Below are 19,674 nucleotides of genomic sequence, written 5' to 3' on the forward strand. Positions count from 1 at the left end.
GCCCGACCAGCAGAGGCTTAACTGTATGTGTGTCAGGTTCTATGGCCTCGATATGCGAGCCACTTCGGGCTCTTCTGTTCTCTTGCCCTAGCTGTGCTCTTCCACACTGGGCAGGGATTTGTAAGTCTGGCGGCGTGGGCATACTCGTTCCCATAGTGTTTCGATGCAGCTCGAGTTCCTGAAGGGGAACGGCTCTAGGTTACGCATGTAACCATGGTTCCCCGAGGGAACGAGACACTGCATCTCAGTGCCATACTTCCGGCATCCCTGTGTGTTGCTTCATTTCTCAGAAGTGGCCGCTGTATCCACCGCACGTACTCTTAAGCTTCCTGGTTGCTACGTCACCCTGCCCGTGACATCTCGCCCATCCATTGGACTGATTACACGTGATTCAGAGTGTGGTCACGCTGAGGGCATTCCCATAGCGTTTCGACGCAGCGTGTTGTTCCCTCGGGGAACCATGGTTACATGCGTAACCTAGAGACGATTTGTTTGTAATGTTTTCTTCATGGGTGTCGTCCATAGAGCTTGACTTCATGTAACTTTCTGCATGCTCACTGAGATCCAATTTCTGAAGATAAATCTTGTGCTAGGCTGGTCTAGAATAGATTGTTTACAGAGTACATGTCCTAAGATGACTTATCAATATGGTAACATGAAATGTGTGGAGTTGTGAAAAACTGAGATTGAATATCTTTAGCCTATGTGTATGTAAACTTTTAGCCTCAACTGTAGCAGCAGACGAAGTCATTTAGCACATTACACGAATGTGATGTTTCAGTAACACACATTTAGCTATATTGACACACATACACACACACACACACACCTTTTAATAATTTTCCATGAAAATTAATTATTATCTATGAGTATTTTTATTTTTAATTTTTCGTATTATTTTTTAATGGATTTACTGATGTTATTCATTAGTAGTGTTAGTGTTTTACAATAAAATTAATTAACTGTTATTTGATGGCTGCACCCTTCACAGAGACCCAGACTTCGCTTGTGCTTACAATGTGTTTGGCAGATGGCAATACGAGCAAAGATAAAACAAAGATTATTTCAGTGTCAACTCTATAGCCAGGGCAAGAGGTACTGTCTAACATGATCCTGCCTTGCACTTTCACCCCACTGATTGTTGCCACCTGATTGAAGGTGTGTTTCAGTGTCCAGTTCTGACACCAAGTAGAAATGGATGAAGGAGATCACGACTCTTCCATACTATTAATGTAAAATAAGTGTGCACTGTCAGTTAGCTCAACTATAAATCCTGCACTAAAGAAAGACTTGAAACCAGCTTCGTGCTCCACACCCAGCTAAACACACAGAGTCAGTTTTAACCAGTAAAACAGAGAGCAGTGTAGAGGAAGTGAGATTTACATGAAGACAGCTGAGTGATCCTCTTTCTCCCAGAATAGAGCAGCACTTTCACCAGATGTTCAACTTCCTTCAGCCAAACTCACTGAAGCACAACACACAGCACTAAATCTACAGCTAAACACACTCTCTCATCACACTGATAATGACTATTAACTCTAATAAAAGAACACGCAATGTCCAAAATGAAGCTTTATTTCAGCAGAGCAAAACTACAGGAAGAGCAACAGGACAGTGAAGAGAGTAAAGACAGAAATGTCAGCATTGTGTAGAACTGAAACTCTATTGTAGATGGATGTGTAAGCAACTCAGTGTACTCATTACTGCTTATTCGGATTACTGCAGTTTAGTAGAACTACCCAGCAGGAAAACATTTATTATTTACTTGTGTGACAGCAGGACAGACAGCCGCACACAAAAAAGTAAAAATGCTCCTCATGCAGTTCCCACTCAGGTGCTGAATGGACAGCACCATTTCAGCACCCGTGTTTTGGACAGTGAAAGCTCACATTGCTCTGAGGCAGGGCAGCCTAATCCTGCGTGGCTGGCAGCCAATTGCCACGTCTCTCTACCGTCTGGGTGACTGAGGATAGAAAGGACCGGCAGCTACAGAAAGGTGAGCATGCTAGTACCAAAACATGGCTGCTGCGACCCCCTGCCTGACCCACCCTGAGACACCTCATGCATTCTCAATAAAATGATGGCAGATGACGACCCCAAGGCCTCGCTGCCTGGCAGGGTTGGCCCGAAGAAGAGTGGGCCCAGATTCTCTGGCCCTTCTTGCTGGGGAATCCCAGCTGGCTTATCACGCCCGATTGTCAAGGGAGGCTGCTGATTATGAACTGGTAAAGGAAGAAATCCTGGCCTGCAGCAGATTGTCTCCCACCTCTGTGGCAGAAGAGTATCACAGCTGGACCTGTCACCCAGAATCCACCCCAAGACCATGTTCAGCACTGCCAGTCGCCACTGGCAGTACCAGGTCCTTCCCTTTGGGCTGCACGGGGCACCAGCCACTTTCCAGAAACTGATGGATATCATCCTGCGCCCCCACCGCCTCTTTGTGGCAGAATACCTGGACAATGTTGTTATACATTCCTCCACATGGTTGGACCACCTGCACCACCTCAGGGAGGTCCAGAAAGCAGGGCTAATGAGCATCACCCCGCAAGTGCCACTTGGGGCTGACCATGACACAGTACTTGGGCTATCACATTGGCTGGGGGCTGCTAAAACCCCATAAGAAGAAAATCTAGGCAGTAAAGGGATATCCTGGCTGACCACCAAACAGCAGGTAAGCACCTTCCTGGTGCTAGCTGGCTACTACCGCCATTTTGTGAAATTATTTAATTCCACTAATTATTATTTACAGACCCCCAGGGCTATGCTCTGAATCCCTTTGTGAATTTGCGAATTTCATCTCTAACCTGTTTGTTTCTTTAGACGAAGCATTAATTTTTGGAGACTTTAACATTCATTTTGATAATCCAGAAGACCCTCGTAGAACAGCGGTTGTGTCCATTCTTGATTCAGGTGGTCACACTCTTGATATAATACTAAAATTTGGTTTAAATATAGAAAATATAGTCACATTTCCACAGTCTGAAGTTATCTCACGTCATTATTTCATCTCATATAAAATGTGTCTTAATCATAATATATGCACCTTTCCATGCTACCGTGTCAAATGTACTTTCACGTCAACTACTATACAGAGTTATATCAGTAATTTCCCAGAGGTACCAACTATGATTGCATCACCGTCTGATCCTGAAGAACTTGACCAGGCAACTGAACGTTTAGAATCAACGTTCTGCTAAACGCTTGATAAGGTAGCTCCACTTACAAGAAAAATAATTAGAGAGAAAAAGCTAGCACCCTGGTATAACCATCACACACGCACATTAAAACAGAGCACTCGAAAATCAGAATGTAAATCATGTCAAACTAAATTGGTAGTATTTCAAATAGCATGGAAAGAAAGAGCTATAGAAAAGCTCTTATTACTGCTAGATCAATGTATCTCTCCACCCTAATTGAAGATAACAAAAATAATCCTAGATTTTTATTTAATACTCTAGCAAAATTAACTAGGAATAAGACCACAACAGAAACATGCACACAATCATTATATATCAGTGATGACTTCATGAAGCAGAAAAGTAGGACAAAAGGCAGACAGTTTTTTAACTAACCCTGTAGATAATACTATAACAAATCAACTATTTGAAAGTTTTACACTCCTTTGAGAGACCGAACAAATTTCATTAATTTTCTCATCAAAAGCATCAACTTGTATACTAGCTCCATTACCTTCATGGTTCTTGAAACAGATAATTCCAGAAGCAATAGAGTCTATTCTAAAAAAAATAATCAATTCTTCACTTAGCACTGGCTATGTACCTAAATCCTGTCAAACCTCCCCTTCATCTCCAAGATCCTAGAAAATGTTCTAGCACAGCAGTTTTGCTCATATCTACATAGGAATAACATTTGTGAAATGTATCAGTCAGGATTTAGGCCTCATCATAGCACAGAGACAGCACTGGTTAAAGTGGTAAATGACTTACTACTGGCCTCTGATCAGGGTTGTGTTTCCTTGCTTGTGCTGCTTGACCTTAGTGCAGCTTTTGATACCACTGATCATGCTATTCTCCTCGATAGACTAGAAAATGTTGTAGGCATTAAAGGATCTGCCCTTTCCTGGCTCAGGAAATTTCAGAGTCTTATTTGACTGATCATAATCAGTTTGTAGGAGTAAATGGTGACTTCTCTAAGCATACTAAGGTTAAGTTTGGTGTTTCACATGGTTCTGTTTTAGGCCCAATGCTCTTTCCTTTATATATGCTACCTCTGGGCAAAATTATTCATAAACATGGTAGTAGCTTCCACTGTTACACTGATGACACACAGTTGTATATTTCAGCAAAGCCAGATGACAGACACCAAATAGTGAAGGCTGCAGCAGGGGGTAGAGCCTCATACAGAAGGCCTGAAGATCATTGGGGTTGCTGGGGATGGTGCCACTTGGTGCACCGTGGAGATGGCTTGGGGATCTCATATGGGGAGCTGTAGTGTGATAGCTTGGGACTGTGATTGCTGTGGTGGCTTTGGGGCTGCGCTTGCCATGAGCAGTTTTACACTTGGGTCTCCATCAGTGGACAGTGGATAGGTTCAATAATACAGACTTCATGTGAAAACTGTAATGAATTTCCTGGTTACACAATTAAACTATTTGTCTATGTAGTACACAGTTATAGAAGAGATTTATTTATAATCGCAATATCCGGTGTCACTCAGATGAGGATGGGTTCCCTTTTGATTCTGGTTCCTCTCAAGGTTTCTTCCTCATCTCAGGGAGTTTTTCCTCACCACCATCGCCTCTGGCTCGCTCATTAGGGATAAATTCATACATTTACAATTTATATCCTGAATATATTTATTTAGTTCAAAATGCTTTGTGACAATATCCATTGTTAAAAGCGCTGTACAAATAAACTGAGTACAGGGATGAGGGAAAGCAGTCTGCTGAAAGTCTGAGATGCAGCCTTCAAATCCAGCTCCAGTGAGAAACAAATAAGCAAAACACCCAAATTGCAGCCTGCTTCCACACCAACTCAGATCCCCAATGCATGTGTCAACTGATCCCAACAATTACTGACTATCAGAGCAAAGCCAGTAACTCAGGGACCACAGATGCCCCAACAGAGGAGCCAGCACTGATATTGGCTACATCTGGTCACTCAACACATTACACATCGTTAAGGAGAGCCAGCTTTCTGCAACATTTTTCAAAAATTTTTTGAGGACCCAGAGATCAGGTGACTGTGACTCAGTGTCCTGCAGTAAAATCTGTTTCTCCAGGAGACGCACTCACCATCAGCTGTAAATCCAGTGCTAATGTTAATGAAGAGAGTTAATTGTATAACTGCTTGCCCTGGTATCAGCATAAAGTTGAAGAAGCTGACTGCTGCAGATGGGACCTACACTACACACCTACACACAAATACAAAATCCGAAAAATATTATACAGTGTAACATGTTCAGTGATTAGACCTGTTCATTACTAAGACCTGCAATGGTTGGCCATGTATATTCTTAATTTAGATATTGGCCATGTTGTGTATAAGTGTACTTGCGCATTGCAGTGCTTTCAGTGGTGTTCAATAAAGACAGCCAGTTTATCTCAGTCTCTGGTACATTCTTAGTTAGACACTACTGAGTGATGACTAAGGACCATTACACACAATACATTTAAATCCCAGATCAGTAATAGTTTCATTTACAACAAATACTTCAGATGTAAGAACTGTATTATTTAGCAGTCCTAGCTTCAGATAAAAGGTGCTGGCTGTACATTCAGGATAATATAATTTTACATTAAATAGTTTACTAAAACAAACTTTCAGTATTTCAACTGGTGGGACCTGAGTGAAGACTCAAGGCGTCTAGCACACCAAGGCAGATCAAAACTGACAGAATCAGGATGGTTTTGATGAATTATAAATGCTGTATTATTTACAGCCACTAGAGGCCAGTGTAGGATAAAAATTAAAGGAGTCATGACGCTCATTTGAATCATGTTATTAATTAATGTATATATTAATGATTATAAACAAACTCTGCTAAAAAACAAAAACAAACACAAAGCCCACTGCTGAAAAATATTAATTTTTATTTACATTTTTATTTGAAGCCAGCTTCTTGAACCATAAAAGAAAACAGAATTAGCCAAAATTACACATCAGAAATACTGCAATATTAAAGTTTACCCAGAAACAAACAAAACTATCAGTTAATTAAAAAATTATAAGAACACAACACCAAAGCCCTATGTAAACATGGAAGATCTGTATTTTGCTTATTTTTTTTATTAATTTATTAATGATAATAAATGATTATGCACAGGACTCTTTATAATTATATACTATTTCATTTACTGTTATTGTATATTATCAATGTGCAGACAGCATTTTATTCACACAGAAATATCCATCCTAATCATCACATTCAGTCAGCTATTAAACTGTGAAAATTCAGGTTCAGGTTACGATGACAGCGATTAACGCCGACATGACTCATCTGAAAAAGAGCGAGAAGAAATAAGCACACGATTAATAAAGTAAAGAATGTTGTGTAGAGATGTTGTACAAAATGTCACACATAAATAATTATTAAATACATTTGGACCACAAATTATTAATTATTATTAATGATAAACCTATTTTTATTCTACACACACACATGGATTATGAGAAACTCTTGTTCCAATTATTATGCATCAGTGTAATTAACAGAGTAATTGCTGATCATGAGGCTCACAACAAGGTGCAGACAGAGGACACAGATCAAGTATAGAATAAAATCATATAAAAGTCACATTTGATTGATTTGATGCAGCTCTACAGAGGGAGGAACAAGTTTTAAAGGAGCACAGGAAACTGCTGAGAGTGAGGAGTTCAGTCTGGATCATCAGTCTACTCACCCTAGCAATTTTCATACCATCGCAGGTTTTCTAAATGTCATTAGAATGCACAAATGTAGCCATAAAATCTTAAAAGAAAAAAGTCCTATTTATATCTTAGACAAATCACTCATAACAAATAAATCATTTTTATTTTGTTCTACTTTGTGCAACAGAGGCTCTACTTCACTATCTATGAGGTTCATCTTTTTAGACCATCCGGCATGCTCCATGCTGTCTGCAACAAGCAGTACCTTGAGCAGGCTACAAGGCTTTTCAAATGGAAGTTGTTTACCATATATGGTGATTTGGGACACTTTATTATGCTAATGAGAGTATCTGTGCATGAAGACAGCCATTTATGCTGTGTTTGTGGTGCCTTGTAAGTGTTAATTTTAATGTGCAAGTTGTAATGACGTCAATTCCCACCTCGGGATGTTCAATACGTGAAGTGGGAAAAAAAATTTAAAGCTTGTGTATTGTTTGCTCTCTCAGAACATGTAGAACGCAAAGCTACTTTAACTGCAATTTTACAGTTACAGGCCTGAGTGGCTACTGGTTCTGTTCTACTGTAGTGAGCTTCAAACATTCATGCTACATTTTGGACTGAAATTGCAGTACAGCAGCAACAGCAGACAATAAACAACTAGCCAGCTAATGTTAGTGATAACTCTAATGTTGATGATTATCTTCTCAAAACAGTGATCGGTATGATCAGTGTTATAGATTTAACCGAGTACTGTATGTGTATATTAACTGATCTAAAGCTAATACTGCTTTAAAATCATTTAAAAGAAGAGGAGGGTAACTTTACATTGCTCACAGTGTGAGCGGCCATGTTGATTTGACGTCCCTCTGTAAATGGGGAAAGAACTGGTCCCCTGGACTACCCCAAGTTGACGAGCTGAAATTGCAAGTTGAGGGGTGTTTTCTGTGGTTTTTACTGGTTGTAGGCATGGAATTACAAGTTACAACTGACTGCAAATGCAGTATTACAATGCGTGGGATTTATCAGTGGCCACTGGGTACAGCTGTGCCTATACACGTATAATAAATGGCAGTGTCCTTGTGCGTACTGGCACTTCTTACGCACAAATTTAAAAATTGTTCTAGTCACACTTTGATAAATGAGACCCCAAGATTTAATTAATCCAAGTGAACTGTGTTTTTTTTCTCTGTGTCTCTGGATCATTCAATAAAATGTATTAACCAAAACATACTACTACTATTAATAATAATAATAATAATAATAATAATAATAACATCCAGCATCCCTGTTGCTGTGTGATTAGATTTTATTGTTTATTAATTGTAAGCATATAAAAACTGTCATTTATTTGTTATTGAAATAAGGATTATTGTACAGACCCACTCGAAGCACTCTGTTCATTCCTCTTCCTGCTCCAATTACTCCATCTTCATCCTCCTCTTCATCCTTTTCTTCTTTTTTTTCCTCCATTCTCCACCAATCATCGCTGCTTCCCTCCTCTCCGACCATAGACTCCTCTGACGGGTATGTAGACACACACTCCAACTGAGAGTCATCAAAACGCACTCTCACCTGAGAGACAGAGTTTCAGAGGCAGACAGAGGTGAGACTTTTTAAAAATGTATTCATTTTTCAAGTGAGACAGATGAGCATGTATTAGAGTGAGACACCCCTAAACTAATACTTTGTTGAAGCACCTTTACATTTTATTACACCACTCAGTCTTTTTGGCTAAGAGTCTATCATCATGGCACATCTTGACTTGGCAATATTTTCCCACTCTTTCTTGCAAAAACATTCTAGATCCCTGAAATTGTAAGAGCATCTCCTGTTTACAGCCTGCTTCAGGTCAACCCACAGATTTTTAGTCGGATTCAGGTCTGGGCTCTAGCTAGGTCATTCAAAAACATTAATCTTCTTTTGGTTCCTTTGTTGATTTTGATGCTGAAAGGTAAAATTCCTTTTCAGGTAAATGCCACAATCAGATTGCCCAATTCAGATTAAGACAATATTCCGATTCCCCAAATTCTGATTCCCATCCCTGGAATATGCCTGTTTTAATCAGAAATGTGTTGCACGTAAATACCTTATTCAGAAAATCCACTGAAAGAGATATATGCGTATGCTCAGTCCACAAGGAATTGTGAGTGCTAAAAAATGCTTAGCTTACCCTATTCTTTCCATTTGAAGGCGGGCATGTTTGATGGTGAGAAGTGTTAGAGTCCTAATTAAATTATAAAATAGTAATAAAACTAATAACTGAGCATACTCTATAACCAACAGTAGCACCATGAATCTCCCGGGAAAGGAACAGCGCATGCGTAGATCGACATACTTACAATAACCATGTATACAGGAATATTCTGATGCCTGTACGCATATAAACATCGTATTTGGAATATGGCTGCAACCCGAATATAGACCTTAAATGGAATTTGATGTGCATGTAAATGTAGCCAATGAAACTCAGAGAAACCAGAACTTAAATAGAGGTGCTTATTAGGGGTAGGACCTGACAGGTGTGAGTGATCAGTGGGACATGTGACATGGTCATATGTTGTGCTCGGGCCGTTCACTGCCAATTTCGGCATAACCATGACAGAACCCCCATTTAATGCGAGGCTCCCAACACGTGAAACAAGTTTGAGAGGGGGTCCCCCAGCTGATCAGGGTTCTTATGACCACTATGCACCACGGAGCCGACAGGAGACGTGACATCCCCCACCAGACAATGAGGTAGATTGATCTCCTCTGCACAGCTAAGGCAGAGCACGAGTGCAGCACTACAGCTACCGCAAAGCCAGTGGGAGGAGCAAAGTCCAAGGCAGAGCCAAAGGGGGAAGAGACGTTCTCCGCGAAGCCAGAGGGGTGAGCGATGTTCTCCGCACAACAAGAAGGGGGAGCAATGTACACCACAATGCAAGGAGGAGGAGTGACATCCTCAGAGGAGCAGGAAGGTAGAGCAAAGTCCAAAGTGGAGCCGGGTGGTGTAGTAACGTCCGAGGCAGAGCAGGGAGACGAAGTGACGCCCATGGGGAGGCCGTGATCTGTAATGGTGTCCTTTGCAGGTCAGAGTGGCAGGGGAACGCCCCCAGTGGAGGCAAAGTGACGTCCTCAATGAGGCAAGGAGTCAGAGCAATGTCCGAAGGGGGCAGTGGGAGAAACGGCTTCAGCCAGACTCTTCCCCAATAAATTCCCAGAGGAGGTGCATGACATCAGGCCTAGCCATGAATTGGTCCAGAAGGACCTCGATCCAGTCGAGCTTCCTCTGGTTCTCCTGGATTTGCTCACCCTCCACCAAAGCATTTCTGCTGTATCCATTTTAGGTCAAGCTTTCTGTCAGGATTTTGTAGATGCAGCGGATACAAGTGCAGATTTTTATTAAAGTGCAAACAAATAACCAAAACAGTGAAAACAAGAAACAAACCTGAACAGGAGATAGGGCAAAATGGGATGAACGCAAAACAGGCAGACTATGAGCTAAGCTATGGTACACTAGGCTACACGTGAACACAACATCAAAAGCTTGACAATGAAACACACAGAAACTACACCTTAAATAGGGGTGCTTATTAGGGGTAACACAGAACAGGTGTGAGTGATCAGTGGGACATGTGACATGGTCATGTGATGTGCTGGGGCCAATGGATAATGCAGTTCAGCGCTGATTTCTGCATAACCATGACACCTACTAGCAGACACCTGAAGGTTTTGCACTAAAATTGACTAGTATTTGTTGCTACATGATTGCCTCCACCTTGATAAAAGCCCCAGTTCTTGCTGAAGAAAAGCAGCCCTAAAGCATGATGATGCAGCCACCACTATGCTTCATCCTGGGTATGGTGTTCTTTTGGTGATGTGCTTTTTTCACCAAACATACCTTTTGGAATTCTCATCAGAACATTATACATTTTGCCACATGGTTTGGGATGATTTAGTTGAGCTTGTATGTTTTTTGTGAGAAAGGGCTCCCATCTAGCCGCCCTACCCCATAGCCCAGACATGTGAAGAATATGAGAGATTGTTATCACATGCAGAGAGTAATCAGTACTTGTCAGATATTCCTGCAGCTCCTTTAATGTTGCCGTAGGTCTCTTGGCAGCCTCCCTAGTAAGTTTTTGTCTTGTCCTTTTCAATATTTTGGAGGGACGTGATGTCTCTGATGATATTTTGGTGATGTCACTGTGGTGCTCCATTTTCTCTATTTGTTGATGATGGCCTTTACAGTGTTCCATGGTACATCTAATGTTTTGGAAATTCTTTTATACCCCTCTCTTGAAAGATACCTTTCCACAAGTGAGATACCATGCATGCTTTTCTAATCTCTTTTGCAGTCCATGGCTTCAGCAGTCAGATGAAACCAAGAAGATGTGAAGAAAGTCCTACAGAAATAGCTGGTCTTTATTTGGTGTTAATCAGAATAATTTCATTGATGACAGCTGTATGATAATTACTTTGGTTCATTCTGAACACAGCCACATGACCATTTATAAAAAGGTGTGCACACTTATGCAACTTGATTAACTTTTTTATTTTTCCTATTTTCCCTAAAATGTTTCTGATTGTTTTTCAGTTAATTTTTATGCATTGTAATTTCACATTGAGTGTGATATGATTTATCTTGGTTTCATTTTTTTTATATTACAAAAACCTGGCATTTTAACAGGGGTGTGTAGACTTTTTATATCCATTGTATTAGAGTGAGACAGATGAGCATATAATTCAGAAGGTCATGAGTTCAAATCCCAGCATTGCCACTGCTGCCACTTGAGCAAGACCCTTAACCCTCCATTGCTCAGTTATATAAATGAGATAAATGTATGTCGCTCTGGATAAGGGCATATGCCCTAAATATAAATGTATTAGAGTGAGACAGATGAGCACAAAATAGAGTGAGGCAAAGGGGTGTGTCTGAGCATGAGACAGCTGGATGTGTATTACAGTGAGACAGGTGGGCATGTATTAGTGTGAAACAGATGGGCATGGCTGAGCATGAGATAGGTGGGCGTGGCTGTGAGTGAGTGACTATTAGAATGAGACAGCTGTGCATGTATGAATTGAACAGTTAGATGTTGATGATACAGGAGGGTGTGTCTCTGAGTGTTTATTTAGTTTTTACTGAAATGAAAACCTCAGTGCTGTGTGCTGATCTGGTTTTGCTGTGGTGTTGTTTGTGGTGTTGCACAGAACAGGAAGTGAGGCGGTGTTAAAGAGGAAGTAGATACTGCACTGTGAGTGATAGTCACCCGAGGATAAAAAAAAAACAAGAAGGCAAACAAAAGGCAAAAAGAGCGCAAGAATGTAATGGTCACTATGTTTCAAGTATACCATAATGAACATAATAGTATACTATGAATATACTGTATATTACAATATACAATATGGGTAAATACACTCAATGCCCACTTTATTAGGAACACCTGTCCCCTTGTTCATTCATGCAATTATTCATTCAGTCAATCATGTGGCAGCACCACAATGCATAAAGTCATGCACATTCAGGTCAAGAGCTTCGCATCAAACATCAGAATGGTGAAAAAATGTAATCTCAGTTGGAAACGCTTTGTAGATGAGAGAAGACAGAGCAGAAGATTCAGACTAGTTCAAGCTGACAGAAAGGGTATGGTAATTTAAATAACCACTCTTTACAACTGTGGTGAGCAGAAAGCCATCTCAGAATGCACACAAAATCAAACTCTGAGGTGAATAGGTAACAACAGCAGAAGACCGCATCAGGTTTCACTCCTGTCAGGCAAGAAAAGGAATCTGAGGCTACAGTGGGCTTCAGCTGTCCAGTTTTGGTTAGTGAGTGTCCTGGTCAGTTAGTGCATATACAGTATATACTTCAACATACATAACTTTTATATTTTTTAATATATTTTTATTGTTATGGTTGCCATTTGGTCCTGTTTTTGTTGGTTGGTTTGGCCCTGAATGGCTTTACCTCTTCCTAATTGCCCCTTGATTTATTTAAGTATTTATCACTTCCCTATTCTTTTCCAAGTCTTATCATCGATTATTACTTTTATTTTCCCAACAAGACCACTGCTGTAGCTAAGAATGAACCTCCACTGTAACCAGGTTTTGTAAACTACTGAATTTCCCTACACAAATTTTTGTAAACACTGCTTTTTTTTTTTTTTTTTGCTAACACTATCCTAACACAAAATTCTCAAAACAAATTAAATAGTGGCTGCAAAAGCATCAACACTTTGTTTAAAAAGAAGTATTCATATTCCTGAATGAATCACTTCTGTTTTAATGTGCAGATCATGAATCATATTAATTGTTTCAAGTGAATGCTGTTTCAGTTCTGTCAAACTGAAACCTCCGCTAGCACACTGAGGTGTTTGTACAATGAGTACTGTTCATTAATAGACTGCAATCTTTACTTTCTCATTAGCTGATTTGTGCATGACAGTTAATGCAAAAAAATTTAAATGAAAAATGATGTGTGACAGAAAAATGCCCAAAATAATGTTAAAAAAACTCTCTGGAGCAAAGACACATTGCTCATGATTACATGCAGGAATTTATATATGTAAAATGTACAAAAAAAAAGTCAGTAAGCCTGCCCAAATCCAAACCTTCTAAAAGTTTCATACATACACGTCATGTGAATAGATGTGAAGTGTAGGAGTGTTTGTGTAAGAGTGTATATATGTGAAGTCTGTCCTGATTCTTTACCCTTTTAAGTTTCATACAGTCTTTTGTTCACCACTTTACTTTCCTTATAAGGTCAGTGTTTCCTGTTCTAAAAAACTATTCTCACCAGTTTCTCATTACTGCCCATTAGTGTTCAACAAGCTTCACTATGTGTTGGGTGAATTGCCAGTCAGTGGGTTCTCCCACTGTGTTCTCTTTTTACTTGCCTGTTGTTACAATATAAATATACATGAAAAATAATTAAAGGAGTAACTGTAGTGTATTTATTACTACTAAGTGTAGAAGTAGTGCAAATTGCAGTAGTGTTTCAGGACATGTTTCATGGACAGTCCTGTGATAGTATTAAAAAAAGACATTTCTTTCACACAGTATATCAATGTTGAATGGTGTATGCAAGAGGAAATGAGAGTAGAAAGAAAGTTTATAACCCTTCTGTTCACACACACACACACACACACACATTTATTACACACACTTTAATAACCCTATGCAGTCTGTGTAACATGTCTATATAAGGCGTAGTCATGCATCACTGTGGACTGTACAACAGTTTTTAGGCTGCACTGCACTGTATTTTTTATTGTTTCAATGTCCCTTCATATTTCTCACTCTGGAAACATTGTTCATGAAGGCCATGCAAGCTAATTAGTGGGGCAGTGGTACACTATATGTCCAAAAGCATGTGGACACCTGACCATCACACCCATATGTGTTCCTTCCCCAAACTGCTGACACAAAGTTGGAAGCTGCCCTTGAGCAAGGCCCTTAACTATCATCTGCTCAGTTGTATCCTGTCTCATTTATAAGTCACTTTCGATAAAAGCAGCAGCCAAATAGCGTAAATGTCTAATTAATTTACCTTGTAAAAATTTATTTGCTGGACCACGTCCTCAGTGCATGTGTTTTACAGCAGGTGGTGAGAAACACAAATGCGTGTTATATTTCCACAAACACATCAAATGAAATGTTGGCTGGTTGTTGAAGTTAAGTACAAAATGGTAGAACTCGATGCCAACAAATCTAGTCCTCCTTGTTACTTATTTGTAGACATGAAATAAACTTATAACAGGAAGGAAGCCATTGAAGAAAAAAACACTGACATTTGACCCTGCTGTGACCTTGACCCTGTTTGGATCAATTCCAAAATCTAATCAATTCATGTGGTGCTGACAATGATAATTCCATATAAAACCTACAAACATTTAACCACTCGTTCTAGAGATCACGCTAACAAGAATCTCGAATGGACAGATGAACAACCGACAAACATAATATCTAGTGGCAGGAAGCATAAAAATGCTGGTAACCGCCATTGCTTGACAGCTGGCCAACTTTGCACTGAAAAAGACCTGCTTCCTTGCGTCTCAACCATCTCAATCATGGATGTAGTACTTCCTGTTTATGGAAGCTTGTGTTTCTGATTGGATGGTGAAAATGAAACCGTCTGTGCAATAAGGATCTACTTTAAGTATCTGCGTCCAGCCAAAATTCTATACCACGCTAGTTTTAATCTCCTCACAATGTATGGTTTAGTACTGATTTTTCACCTCGCTTTATGATAGAACGGCCTTTCATCTGGTGTAACTGGCTAGATCTTTTGTGAAAACACTCTGTATGATTTTGTTTATGTTTCAATGAATATATTAGTCTGTCTTTTTGAAAAACATGTAGAAATCTAATTTAAGGCTGAGTTACACTGAGAGATGATTAAGCAGTGCTAATGAATGACAGATTTCTCTCTGTCTCAAATGGAACTCGTGAATTTCTGCTTGCAGTATGGGTAATCAAACACACAGCACACTTGCCTTTTTAAGTGTTTTAGGGTTTAACTAGTAAATATGGATATAGACAGTGGAAACAAAACAGAACCATCAGAAAAATCAACATTTCCCTCAGATGTGTAGCTATTGCTGTCGTCTTGACAAACTCTGTTTGGATAAAATTACAGTGTAATTACATTTAGCATCAACCACAACCCAAATTAACATCCGTTATAGTGAGAAACATCAACACTGCATCAATCAGAAACTCTGAGCCGTCAGAAAAAAGGTCCTGTGTATGAAGGTCCTGTGCATGCGGAATTTTCTTATAAATGTCACCATATTTAAATTCAGCATCTGTCTTGGCTTAAACATAACATATAATGCATTAAGAATCATACTAACTGAGTCAGTACCAGGTGTTAGTTAGGAAACCACAACAATTAACCTCGTCTTAGGATCATACAGGGTTCCCCTGTGAATAAAATACACATTTAAAAAAATACTATTTAAAAAATTAAGCAATTTAGATATATATCATATCTCTATTTTGAATTTATATGTAGCTATTTCAGGATATCTAATTATTTCAAGTTAATATCTCATTCTTTTAACTTAATATTCTTTTGACGTAACATTTGTTATTGTGACTTAATATCTCATTATTATGACATAATATTTCATTATTTAGACTCAGTAACAATATTGAGATAATATCTTGAAATAATTAGACATTATTTTGATGCAATATCTTAGTTTAAGATGTAATCTCATTATTTTGGCTTACCTTGTTATTTCAACTTAATATTTTATTATTTCCACTTAATATTTGATTATTATTATAAGTTAATGTCTTGTTATTTCATGATATTATCATGTTACACTTCACTTAATAACTCATTATTTTGACTTAATAAAAGCAGCCCATAATTTATCAGTAAGAAAAAGTTATTGAATATTAGCTTATATAATTCTTGTTCCATATGCTGATTCATCAACATTACTCAGTAACTCATACTGTAATGATGTTGGTCGTGATGTTTTCCAGCTGTTGTATCTATGCTTACCATTTTTGGAGATCCTCGGTTCTTCACCAAGCAGGATCTCTCCAGGTGTTGATAACCACCAATCACTTCAATCTCCTCTGCAGTTGGATATCGTTTCTTGGACAGTTCTGGTGTGTTACTTGGTGCTTTAGAAGTCGTGCTGGAAGACGAAGACACTTTAAGAGTTGTGACAGAAGACGAAGGTGTCCTGGGAGTGATGGTAAAGGTGGCGCCTCTCTTTCCTGGGCCTCCAGAGGCGCTCCGGATGGTGAAGAGAGGAGTAGATGGAGTTGTGACAGTTGGCTCTATTTGAGTGTTTATGTTCTTTGTGGTGGAAGTGCTGATTTGCGGAAGTTGAGTCTGTACCCTCAGTTCTGAGGAAGGTTTTGAGATGGTGTGTGTTTGGCTTTTTTGCATATCGACGTTTTGCTCCTGACCTGTCTCACACACGTTCTGTTTTTGCGACGCTCCTCCATCATTTCGTCTCTGGACTTCCTGTTCTTTGAGATTAAGCTGCTCTACTTGACGCTGCACCGATCGCAGTGAAACTATTTCTGACGCAATTTTCGGAGGACCAGGCGCAAACTGTCCCCCAGATCGGATCTTTATTATTCCTCCACTGTGTGCTTGGACGTCCAGGTTCCTCTCAGTGATACACACACCGGCCCGGGAGGTTGCAGGCTTCAGGTTATAGATCCGACTCATGGCAGGCTGAGTGTGGCCGAGAGGAGGAGGTGGAGAACTGGAAGAGGATGAAGATTGAGAAGGAGCGATGTAATTCTCCCCCAACAGATCCTCCTCTTGTTCTTTTTCTCTTTCTAGTGTTCGTATCACTCCGTCATGTCGCTCTGTGAGAACAGAGGGTTCTTTTTCAGCTGAGAGAGAAGGAGGAACACATACAGGAAGTTCCTCTTTACTTACTTCCCTTGTGACATCAAACTGGCTGAGAGACTGCGGTGAGGCCACTTCCTGTCTGCTCTCCATCTTAGCCTCTCTTACTCGTTCTCCTCCTCTCTCTTTCTGCTGTATATTCTCTCTTAGAGACTCCACTCTGGTCAAAGATCTCCCAGCCTTCCAGCTCAACCTCCTCTCTACTTGTCTTATTTCACCCCTATCTTTCCTTGAGAAGCTCTGCTCACTGATCCCGTAAAAGACTGGTCTAAGGTTGATTATCTCTCCTTTGTGATGTACTGCCTCGTTCCAGGTCATACTCATCCCTTGCTCCTCTCTGCTGCTCTGTGATTCTATCTCTCCATCTGATAACTTTACCATGGACTGTGGCACTGGTGTCACTGCCTGTCCATATTTCACAATCTTCATGGATTCATTTTGGAATTTTGTTTGCTGTTCTCTATCATTTCTCTCTCTCTGTATCTCCTCCATCTCCTTTTCTGTTTCTCCACTAATCTTGTCTTTCTTTATCATTCTTTTTTGTTTCTTGTATTCCCTGAATATCTTCATTTCTCCTTTAAAAGTGGAAATCTCAGAGTTCCTGTCTGTCTCATTCACTCCCTTATTCCCACTTTCTTTCTTCTCTTCTTCTCTCTTCTCCTCTTTCTCCACCTCTCCCTCAATCTCTCTTTTCCTCCGATCAGAATAACTTCTCTCCTTACACACTTGCTCTGAGAAACTAAATGAACGTTTCGGTACTCCTCTAAATGCATTCACACTTTTGCCTGTTCTACATTCATCTTTTCTATCCCCATTTTTTCTCTCCTCCTTTCTCACCTCTCCCCCCATTTCCATAAGGACGAAGCAGTCACTGCTTTTGGACCTGCAGGGAAATTTATAATTCTCACCAAATTTTCCAATCAGTTGGCTTACCCTTCTGCATTCTGTTTCCCCTCCCTCTCTTTCTATTACTCCCAATGTTCTTTTCTTTTCATCTTCATTCCCTTGCTTCCTGTCTTCCTTGCTCCTCTCTTCTTTTATGGATGGCTGGATGATCAGCACCTCTGATACACAGATCTCAGTCACTTTTTCTCCACCAGCCAGAAACTCCTTCAGGTCCATCCCTTGCTTCTTTCCCTCCTCAGTTTTTCTCTCTCCATCACTCTCTACCTTCTCTCGTTGGTTCTTTCTGTTCTCAATGATGATGATGTTTTCTGCTTTAATGGTGTGAATACCAGAGACGAGAGTGGAGAGGACGTCATCTCTCTCCCCTACTTTCCTTCCTCTATCAGCATCACTCTCTCTTTCCTTCATGCCCTCAATTATATCTCTCTCTCTGATTCTTTCCATCTGTATCCATTTACCTCTGTTGTCTTCTCTCTCTTTGTATTTCTCTTTTTTCTCTCCACTCATCCTCTCGTAGTTGCGCTCTCTTTGTCTCTTTCCTTCATTGTTCCCTTTCTCCATTTCTTTCCTCTGCTGCTCTCTTGTAAAACCATTCTGTGAAAAAATAAAATAATTTTTCCAGATGGGTTCTACAGACACAGTCTTGGGTTCGAACTCTCGTCCTGCTTCTCTCACTTTTTCTCCGTCCTTCTCTCCTCCACCTTCCTGCTTTGCCTTGCGACGGTGAATGATCCCTCGTTTCCAGGCTGGCATGCTAGCCAGTCTCTCCTCTTCCTCTCGGTCTCTTTTCTCTCTCTCCTCCTCTTCTCTTCTCTTTCGTTCCAGGAGGAGCTGCTTCCAGTCCGGCAGCATAGAGACCGACATTACAGACAGATGAAAAGATGGATGGAAGGATGGAAGGATAAATTAATGCAGTTCTTTCACTGGAGTTGCTGTTAGTCCTGTTGAAAATAAATACAAGAAAATGCAAAGCCTGTGTAAAGTAGTTTCTTTGTGTTTTGACTTCCTGTGTGTGTATGGGATATATGCAAATCCTCCATTACCATGCAAACTGATATACTAAATACTAGAAATGTAACTGAATATGAACAGATAATGTGTTCTAAACAGATACAAATACAGATATATGATCTGTGGTATGCCTTATAATCTCCATAGACAAAAACAATGTGTTATTTCTTCCCTAATCCTTGGTTACGTCTCCTCGCCTGTCAGGTCAGGGTTCCACCAGTGTCTTGAGCTCCTGTCAGTTTTAGCCCACTCTTTTACTGACGACTTTGTGTTTGTGGTATGTTTTGTTGTTTCACCTGAAGTTCCAGATAATTCCAGTCTCCCAGTCTCAACTCTCCCAGTGTTCCATCAGGGGTTTTGAACACATTAAACTAATAACTCCTAATAATGACAATAACTAATGATCCAGTTGTATGCTAAGTCCAGCTGTGCGACCTATTGACACTGTACAATAACATGCTGCTATTGGTGGATGCAACCTTTTTGTCCTATGAGCTTATCTAGATTCTTGTATTATTATTGTATGATGTGCTTACATTTATTCACCTCTTGGCCTAATTTGAT

General features: G+C 40.0%; 1 protein-coding gene across 1 annotated transcript; it reads right to left on the minus strand.

Moving 5' to 3' along the window:
• Nucleotides 1-6,032: 6,032 nt before the first annotated feature.
• ppp1r18 (protein phosphatase 1, regulatory subunit 18) lies at nt 6,033-18,963 on the minus strand. The gene is made up of 4 exons (XM_053236908.1): nt 18,031-18,963; nt 16,324-17,670; nt 8,210-8,402; nt 6,033-6,459 (listed from the first exon to the last, which is right to left on the minus strand). Exons 1-4 carry the CDS (start codon nt 18,961-18,963, stop codon nt 6,440-6,442), a joined length of 2,493 nt encoding a protein of 830 aa, XP_053092883.1. The 3' UTR covers nt 6,033-6,439.
• Between the last annotated feature and the right edge of the window lie 711 nt (nt 18,964-19,674).

The sequence above is a fragment of the Pangasianodon hypophthalmus genome, chromosome 9 (genome assembly GCF_027358585.1).
Source record: "Pangasianodon hypophthalmus isolate fPanHyp1 chromosome 9, fPanHyp1.pri, whole genome shotgun sequence".
In the NCBI taxonomy this organism is placed as follows: Eukaryota; Metazoa; Chordata; class Actinopteri; order Siluriformes; family Pangasiidae; genus Pangasianodon; species Pangasianodon hypophthalmus.

Coding starts and splice junctions, on each gene's coding strand:
- ppp1r18 (XM_053236908.1), bottom strand. CDS start 18,963: ATGTCGGTCTCTATGCTGCCGGACTGGAAGCAGCTCCTCCTGGAACGA. Junction 17,671..18,030: donor TTATGGAAATGGGGGGAGAG/GTGAGAAAGGAG, acceptor GAGGAGATACAG/AGAGAGAGAAATGATAGAGA. Junction 8,403..16,323: donor ACCGAGGATCTCCAAAAATG/GTAAGCATAGAT, acceptor TCTGTCTCTCAG/GTGAGAGTGCGTTTTGATGA.